Genomic DNA, 10,383 nt, shown 5'->3' with positions numbered 1-10,383 from the left:
ATTACAAGTTTTACAGGTTGGATCACATGATTAGCACTAGTTGAATTAATTCACAAATTAGTTATTACCACAAGGTATACATTAGTTTGTATTTTACTGATAATAAGATCCAGAAGAACATTTTAAGCATACCTAATTATAATCACACTAGTCACAATTTATTTGGCACTTTTTATTTTATGTTAAATAATATTTTAACTGAGAATTAATGATTTAAAAATTTAAAGATAAGTTTTTTTATAATATAAAATTTGTATTTTATAATTTTAATAAAGGCTAGATTGAATAAATTTTTTCAATAAATTTTTAATTCAAGAAAAAAAATTATCAAATAAATTTATTCGGACTTTTTCAATTAATGCATATTAAGTATAGCCTTAATTTCAATTAAATAATATTATAATATTCAAATTAATCAAGAATATAATATGCCTCTCTCTATTAACAAATTTAATAATTAAATTTACCAATTATACATAGAGACTGATTGAGTAAAAATAAATTTGATATTGTTTCCCAATATTATTATTAAATGGTGTTATTTTAATTGTTAAGCTATCTACATTTTATTATTACTTAAGCACAATTTAATAATTTTAAGAATAATTCAAATTAGAACCAAATTACAAATATCCATTTTAACTTTGTTAAAATACTTAATTTATTTCAACTATCGATTATAAATCTTAGTTAGGAGGCATATTCATTTGAATAGCATATGAAAAATAATACGAATTTATAATTGTATTCCTATTTATTAAAAAAATATTTTGAAAAAATATTAAAATAACAAATTAAAAGATTAAAAAATATTGTGAATTATATTTTTAATTTTAAAAATAAATTAATCTAAAGTTAATTTTTGATCAAGAAAAGATTTAAATATTTCAATCATAATTTTTCTTTTGTAAATTATTTTTTACGGGTTTTAAGGAGTATATTTTATTATTACATCACTATTTGAAATACAATTACTCCCTGATAAGAAATATTGACTGTAAGGTGGATTAACATTTAAATTTAAGCAATTCATGTCTGATAAATAATTTTTCATGCTGTCTATGTCAGATTATTATGCAGGATATACATAATTTATTATGCAAGAGCTAACTTAAGTTTATAAAAAATGATTTAATAATAAAATCATAATTCAAAATAAGTTTACATTGAGGATTTAAACCTGTTGAATTTAATAATTATTGGTCACAATTTTAAAAATCTACAGCATAAAAGTATTTTAAGACTGTTTATTTATTAAAATAAATAAATTCTTTTTTCCATAATTTATAAATCAAAAATTTGACTTTGTAAAATAACCAAGAGAAATGATCTAATTTTCTATGTTTTCATTGTTAATCCAATTTATTTTAAGGGTATTTAGATTAATAATTTTTGCGATTAATTAAACATTATAAGATAAATTGATATCTTAAGCCTTTTTTAATAAGTTATTCTAATATTGATTGGTTGCCAAGCAAATAAAACATAAATTAATGCCATGTGTATTTATCTTACATTATATTTTAATTTTAACTAAATAAACCTTTCTAAAACTGTTTTTAGACTCAAAAATCTTAAAGATAACCATTTAATTAAATGCTATAGATATTAGAAGGGTTGGAGATTTAAAATTTGCTTTAAATGATTATAAGTCAATGAAAGTTGTAAGTCAGCCACTCATTATTTTCTTTAATTACAGAGTATTTCAATTCAAATTAAGACTGTCTGCATGCTTTTAAAAGAGTAAGTACACATTCTATCTATTATTATTAAAAAAAATTTGATACTTACAGATATTAATCAATTGATCTGATTATTTCTTAAAACTTGATTCTGCCTTAATTTTTGAAAAATAAAGCAGTAGCTATTACATAACAAATAAATAAATAAATTCATTTAAATAATTTCTATCCATTTTTAAAATATTATCATATAATTAAAACAATTTTTTAAACTAGCAATTACACTTTGATCCTATGTAATTATTAGCTATATGTATGTCAAAAATTTAGTTTTAGTTTTTCTTATGGATAATAAATTAATTTTGGTGAAGCATTCTATTATTACTAAGAATAATTAGATTATTTTAGATAGTAATCAATTAATCTGATTATTTTTGAAAGCTCAATCCTGCTTTAAATTTTTGTAATGTAAAGCAGGAGTTTTAACTAAACTAATGAATACATACACTCATTTAGATATTTTTCTTCAATTTTTTAAAAAATATATATGATTTTTAACAATTTAATTTAATAATCTATTATTATTAATTAATAAAATTATTAAAATATATTATTAACTCTTTGTTTTTGTAATTTTACTGATATTATTTGATATAAAACCTAATGAACAATTAATAAAAATGGAGGTAAATAAATAAAGCAAACATATAACTATCTAATGGCAATAAGAGATTGTTAAAAATTTCATAAATCTATTTAAAAAAACTTAAATAAAAAGAAATGCTATCTATCTTTAAATAAAACAATTTATTTTTTAACATACATAATGCCTAAAATTTTAGTTTGAAAATAAAAACAATTAATCTAATTCATCACATTAATGGAGATCAAAAACTATATTTTAGGATTTATTTTCATCTCATTCTAAAAAGCTCAAAATCTTAGTTTTTTCACCTTAATACAAGGGCGAGAAAATGGAAAATAAGGTAATATATAATCCAATTATTTACTTGTTAAATAAGTGTTTTAAATAATATTTAGACATTTTTATAGTTTTATATGCAAAATTTTATTATCTTGTAAACGGACTTTATAAGACATTTTTAAATTTTAGATCTGTTGGCAAATATATATGCGTAATATAATTATCATAAATTATTATCTAATAATTAATATCTTGTGGATTTAATTAATTAATTCACCTATTCATAAATTCTGGTAAATCACTATTTTATTATTTGATAGTGGCTAAGTGATCTTAAGTAATATTTAATTATCAGATTGTTTGGGATTTTTCTTCTTTTTCTTTGAACAAAATATCTGCCAATTATTAATTCAAGCAGTAGGTAGCTATTACATAACTGATAAATTAATTATTCGCTTCTTTTTCACCTCCTCCTTTATTTTATATTTATTACTTAGATGATTAAAGCTAAAATAAAAATTTTTAAATATTATAATTCAAATTATGAAATATTTTATTTTGAAGCTAAATTTTATCTATTTATTAATTATTATTTTATCAAAAATAAAAGAAAATTATTTTTAAAATTACACAATCAAAAAATAAATAGGATGATTTAATTGATTAAAATCTTATGAAGGCTTAATAAAAGATTGACAGTAAATAAGGTTACAAAAGTTAATTAGAAATTTTTTAACTCCTTTTAATACGCTCTATTTTAACTTATTTTGATATAATCTAATTCATAATTAATAAATTTTTAAACTTAAAAATAATTTTTCATAATAAATTTAAAATAGTTACCTATTTGAAATATATATCAAAATAATCTAAATCTTCTTCTATCTATTAAGTTTTTTAAGGATAAATATATACATACAGATGTTTCAAATAAATTAACCCTTGTATTTTTTTTTTCATGTATTTTTATATATCATATAATTACAAAAAAAAAAATGTTTTCTTAAATTTTTGTCAAATTTTTTTTAGAGAAACCACAGTGTGTGTTTATTTTAAATAAGAGATTTAATTCTTATCATTTTCTTTATTTTTTATCGAAAAAATTAGTAGGAAGGAATCGATTTTCATTGCTAAAAACAAAGATAAAATCAAACTGATGATATTTTAAACTTTACAGAAATTATTTTAAATTAAACTTAATCAAAATAAACTAAATCTAAAAAATTAATATAATTTTAAAAGGTGATATTCTTTCTTTAAGTGAAAAACAAAAAACATAAAAATATAAAGTTGACTCAAACATCAATATTATGTATTATTTATTTTAAATCAAATAAATTATACAGTTTACCAAAAATACTTTTCGATTCATTGCATTTAATACATTTTTGAATCAGCAAGATCATAAAAAATGACTTTATTAACTCTATGAAGACCATTTCTGTTAGAAAAGATATTATAAATAGGATTATAAATTAATTCGATTCACTTGGAGTTTTACCACTAGATACTGCCAAAATGACATAGAAGTAAACTAAACTTATAACTATTTGCAAAACTAGAGAAACCGTTTTACCTATTGAACCCTTTTTGAATGTAAATATAATTCCTAAAAAAGCAATCTTCATTAATGAGCTGTTTATTATGGCTATTATTACCTGCTAAATTAACATATTATAACCTTAGAATAATATTGAAATAACTAAGGTGTGTATTGTTTTTAAGTAAAGAAGAGTGAATCTTAATGGTCTTTAAAGGATATCATCAAAAATGTAAAAAATACTAAAAAATTAATGAAAAATTGCTACCTTTTTCGCTTTAGAAAGTTACAAATAAACATTGATTTTTTAAATTTCTTCTTCATCTTAAACCTATTTTATTTAGGTTTATGAGCTTGTTTGAGTTTTGATTTTTTCAACACTTTTAGAGCTTGATTATGATTTAATTATTTGCAATTAATTAGATTCAGCCTTCTCTTTGTTCATTTAAATATTTTGTTCTTTAAACATTTTTAAGTTTCTCTGGATTTGTTATGTTTATAAATTGAGGAATTTTTATCTTTTTCTTCTTCTATTAAATTAGTTATCTATTTTTTAATCAGGAGGTGATAAAATCTATTGATTTTATTGAATTTCTGGTTAGACATTTTCGTTACTCTTAAATTGATGAGTAAAAGGAGAGTGCTGGAATACATCATCATTTATCATTTAAGAATTTTCACAAATATTTTAGTTATTATCATCATCTATTTATTATTATTGTAATCTCAACTCTTATAACTATTCATTTTACAATTAATTATTTAGTTCTTGATTATGAACTTTTGAGTATTTTTATACCGCTTACTTGTCTAAGAATCTTCCAATGATAAATAAAAAAATTTCAATCAGTGTGAATATTATCAATAACCAAAATATTATATACATATAAAAGTTCTCAAAGCTTGCTATATTTAATAGCCCTTATTCTCCAAATGCTGTCTACAAATTTTTATTTTTTGAGAACATATCATCAATATCTTCAATGATGGTGGTTGGTTTTTAGGAGGCACAGCAGCACACGTAGCTATTTTAAGCAATTTTATTGATACCACAATTTTATTTGCTCCACGAAACATTATTTTGTTAAAGGCATGTCATATTATATAGCTTACTAGAATTTATATTATTAAACTAGTAAATAATGTTCGACTGATTTAAGATTTTTTAAGAAGAAGAATTATAAATCTATGGTGATATTACTTCATTCTTAGAGTAAGTAAAGTTTTAACTAATATTTTTGATTTGCTTTATGTATGCCTAAAAATCTGAAGTATTTTCATAAATATTTTACTTATAAATATTTCTTGAAATACTAAATATGCTAGTTTAATTTTCAGAATTGTTATCATCTGTAGTTAGAACATATTTGAATAGGTTTTTCTATGTTACTTTATCTGATAAAAGAGTGGATAAGTCACCATTTAAAATAATTTATCCTTAGTTTGGTAAGCTAATATTATTAAGCAGATTTCCAATCTAACTTGATATTTTATCATATGACTAAAAATCTTCGTATGAGTTATTACTATTCAAAGTAACGCTTGAGTTTAAAATTTTAAAAGAGTCTACCATATTTTAAATTTAAATGTCATTATTTTATTGTAAATGACTAAGGTTACTATTTTGTATGGTTGAATTAGTATTTTGGAGTATTGTTTACAGTTAATCAAATATTTTATTTTTCTATGTGTTAACATTGTTTTATTAAGATGAGCTAAAGACTAGTTAAGATAGCTAAGCTGTTACTTTGTTTGCAAATGTAGACAAAAGGGAGAATTTAGGTATTTAGAAAGACAATTGCTATATATTTTAAATCAGTAGAGTTTCTAAATCATTCATTTGCTATGAAAATTAATTGTTTTTACTGATGTCTTCTGCTATAATGCTTAAAGTCACTAGTTAGTTAGTGATTTATATATTTGAGCTCAATAGTACTTACAAAGTCTGTTGATTTACCAGTTTATAATATTCGTCAGCTGATTTATTCTAAGCTTGAACCTATATTGTAGAAGAGGTATTATAAACTCCGAGGTAAGAATCCATAACCTGTACCATAAAAACTAGATTTCCTTAAGGCAGTACTGTTTAAATTGAGTTGTTTGTAGTCTGATCTTATATCTACCTTCTTAAAATATTCCAAGGTGAAATTAATTCTTGATTGGCATCATCTGCATTATTGTAATAGAAGAACTAATAAGTTAGAGGAAGATCTTCATCTGTACAACTCAATAATTAAATCTAAAAGATAGTTTCAAGTGCTATTCCTTTTTAGGGATTTATACTTAAAACGCAATTCTGAGGTGGAATATTAATTTAAATACTAATTGTAGACAAGCTTGGCATAACATATAATGGATTATACACAGAAAATCTTATTTAAAGTGTTGGCTTTGAGGGATCTATATTTTAAAAATAGTTCCAAATTCTGAATCTAATTTGGAAATAATCAAATTTGATTGCTGCAACTGGATTATTATCATATAATATAGCTCCTGCATAAGACAAGTAATCAGATGAAACATTCTCACCATAATTTATTTAAAAATTAAGATCATCATTCAAATTAATTTTTCGGTTAATGTGTGTTGCTGTTAAAATATTTAATGGAGGAATATCTAATTCTGTGAAAATACAGGTAGTCGTGAAATTTGATTGCCTAGAATCTTTTTATCCAACAACTGTAAACTAAATTATAGTGTATGGCTAAAAGGTTTTAGCAGGAAACATAATACTACTGGCCCCTTGTTGCAATTAAATTTACTTATTTTAGTAATCATAGCAGATATGGTCATTAGAGGATAGGCTATTACACTTCCAACTAAAGTTGATATTTGAAGCAGAATTTGGATCTTGAATTTCATAATCCCTAGAATCTGTATTTAAGACCATTTTATTTTAATAGCCTAAATTAAGACTTGAGCCTCCAATAATTTGCAGATACAAATCTGTAATTTAAATATTAACTGAGATATTTTAGATGGCAGATATCTTACTATCTGCACTTAAATTCAAAATCAACTATTATTAAAAATGAGTAGTTAAATATAAACAAATTAATATTATTAATTTTTGAGTAGATTGAAGAGTTTTATTTTAAATTTGAATTTTCAAATCTATCTTTTTATGAATAATTTAGGAGGTATTTTAAAAAATTTTTTTAATATAAAAAATGTACACTCATATTAAAGGTTTAGTTAGATGCTAAAGAGAAAGGGAGAATGTCATATTGAAAGCTTGATTAATTGTATTGACTTAGACTTTACTTTTAAAGCTGGTTAGAAACGAGTTGTAAATCAACAGGCTCATTAAAAAAAGTTATTTGGCCTAAATCACATGTCTCTATGTAAAATTAAAAGTAGAAACTCAAGCTCATAGATCTATTTATTTATTTTTTTAAGAATAATTTATAAAAATAATTATTTCATTTTAAAGTAAAATTAACCTATAAATTGGTGGATACAAAGATTGCTAATAGTTGACTCTTATAAATTTTTATTTTTGATAAATAACAGTGAACATTTAAGTACCAGTTTAGTTAACCTTAAGTAAATAACTAAATTATATTGTTATGTTAATATTCGGTGGTAAGAATTTAGGGTCTATAATCAAACTAGTGTTTTTGTTTTAGTTTGCTTTTAATAATATTTCCTTTATACTTTCTTACTACTCGCTGCTTATCGAGCCTACAATTTGATTTAAAGTCCAATTTAGACTCATAAATTTTCTTCCTGCATCGTTTTGAATACTATAAAGAGTTATATTTATAGAGTTACAGCTGTTTTCTATGTGATTATAGCTAAATTAAAGTTAAGGAACTCCAGGCGAATCTTAGAAAGTAATATTTCTATAAAATGTGTTAATAAAAGTGTTCGTATAATCTATGAACTGCAGCTTATTTGGCAAAAAATTAATTGAGTTATTCTCCATGATTGTCGATGAGTCACCTTTTTATTAAAATAAAATAAAATTTAGAATAAAATATTTTAAAAATCAAAGTATGTATTTATAAATTTAATGAGTTGAATTATTGAATATTTAATAAAATAAAGTTACTTAAATTAACCAAAATTTTATTCTTATTGATTTCGCATTAAGAATCTAACCCAAGTATGCCTAATGTTGCATTGTCAAATATCTGTGAGCACAAAGACTAAGGTGTATTTGATATTATATTCATTAATGGAGATCCGAAATCAATACTAAGTTATGGAGATGTAGCACTTAATTTTGCATCAATAACAGCAATATTTTCATAGCTGCATTAATAAAATATATTCCTTTAATCATTTTAGTTTTTGCAAAGGCATCTATTACTTGAAACATCTATTTATCTTGTTTCATTATAGCAAGTCTGGCATTATTCATTTTAAATTTATGACTAATCACATTGTTTACAGTTGGCATAGCAGGGATTGCATTATAGGCTCCAATAATTTTAGCATGAATCGCATGTAAGAGTAGTAAAATTACTTTAAAACCCATTTGGGCAAAGGTTAACACAATTTTTGTTGTAGAGAAAGCTGTTGGGATAACAACTTAAACAATTATTTGAGCTATTTCCATCACAACTTGCACAAGTATTATCACATGCCTAACATTGCTATAATAACTCATTTGGAAATTAATTTTGATTACAAGATTTAACACACTGTTTTGTAGCTTACTAATAGTATAACCCAGAGCTACAAGATAAACAATTATTCTAACTTGGACCATCGCAAGTTTTACAGGTTGAATCACAGATACATGATTTTGTGGCTTAATTATAATACAGTTCAGGATTACAAGATAAGCAATTATTTGGATTTGGGCCATCACAAGTTTTACAGCTTGGATCGCAAATGATACATTACTTTTTGGCTTAATTATAATAGAATCCAATACCACAAGATAAACAATTGTTTGAATTTGGACCATCACAAGTTTTACAGGTTGGATCACATAATTAGCACTAGTTGAATTAATTAACAAATTAGTAGTAATAACAAGAAGTTACACACTAGTTTATACTTTGCTGATAATAATATCCAGAAAAACATTATAAGCATACTTAGTTATAATCACATAATTAGCAGTTTATTTGGCACTATATTATATTAAATAAATAATTTTTAAGTGGGCATTAATAATAAAAAAATTTAAATAAAAGTATTTTTTGTAAAAATATACATTTTATAATTTAAATTAATGCTAGATTGAATTAAAATTTCTGCTAAATTTATTCATCAGAAGACTAATATTTTCTAAATTCGGATTAGTTAGAATTAAAAAATTCATATTAGGCTATATTAAAAAAATGAGGTTTTTTACCAAATTTAAATATGAATATTAAAAAGAGTTTAATAATAAGTAATTTAAAGATATTTATATTTTCAAACTTAAAAAATAATTTAAAAATATTAATAAGTAAATTAATAAATAAATAGATAAAGGCTTTTATTAAAAAAAAGAACTTAAATTTTATTTATTTTCTTTATTTCTAAAATCTTTTATGAATTTTCTGATTATTTAATTATTAGATTTAAAATTTTATTAAAATATTTAGCCAATCAATAACTAGATTAACTTTTAGTTGTAATTAAGTAATAAAATAATAGAAAAATTACATTTAAAATTTAATTTTAAAAAGCAAATACAATAAAAAAAACAAACTGAAGAAAAAATTTTTTATTTGAACATTTTTAAAAATTAATGTAAAAAATTCTTAATACTTTCTATAGTAAAATATGTGTTTATTTTTGGATAGGATATACAAATTAATATTTAATTTAAAAAAATTTAAACAAATGTTAAGTGTAAAAAAAAATTAGATAAAATATTATTTAGCTTGTTAGTTATTTAGTTTTGAAAAAGTGATGGAAACTTTTGTTACAAATTTATTAATATTTCATTTACTTATGAATGAAGAAGGTAAGTAATTACTTAGAAGATTCGAGAGAAACTTCAAAGGTAACAAAGGAATTTGTACTCGAATTTTAATAAAAAATTTTAATAATCACCAAAAAACAAACTTTTTAATGATCTTAACGGAATTAGATTTAAAAAATTTTAGCTAAAATTCCTCAATATATTTTTATAAATCTAAAAACTTGAATTTAGCAAAAACAATTATCAAAAATTTATTTGGTCTTTTACTATAAATTTCTATTAGTTCTAGCCTTAATTTCAATTAAATAATTTTTAAATTGAAATTAATCAAGAATATAATTAATATTCCTCTCTCTATTATCAAATT

General features: G+C 21.9%; 1 protein-coding gene across 1 annotated transcript; it reads right to left on the bottom strand. All coding sequences in view use genetic code 6, as the record gives it.

Moving 5' to 3' along the window:
* Window positions 1-3,902: 3,902 nt before the first annotated feature.
* Window positions 3,903-9,207, bottom strand: TTHERM_01374870 (REJ domain protein; the record flags this gene model as incomplete). The annotated part of the gene is made up of 4 exons (XM_001008547.2): window positions 8,202-9,207; window positions 7,591-8,092; window positions 7,324-7,525; window positions 3,903-7,166 (listed from the first exon to the last, which is right to left on the bottom strand). Exons 1-4 carry the CDS (start codon window positions 8,323-8,325, stop codon window positions 3,903-3,905), a joined length of 4,092 nt encoding a protein of 1,363 aa, XP_001008547.2. The 5' UTR covers window positions 8,326-9,207.
* Between the last annotated feature and the right edge of the window lie 1,176 nt (window positions 9,208-10,383).

Source organism: Tetrahymena thermophila, assembly GCF_000189635.1.
Source record: "Tetrahymena thermophila SB210 genomic scaffold scf_8254801, whole genome shotgun sequence".
Taxonomy (NCBI): Eukaryota; Ciliophora; class Oligohymenophorea; order Hymenostomatida; family Tetrahymenidae; genus Tetrahymena; species Tetrahymena thermophila.
The sequence above is the reverse complement of the archived record's forward strand: the minus strand, read 5'-3'. Positions and strand labels throughout refer to the sequence as shown.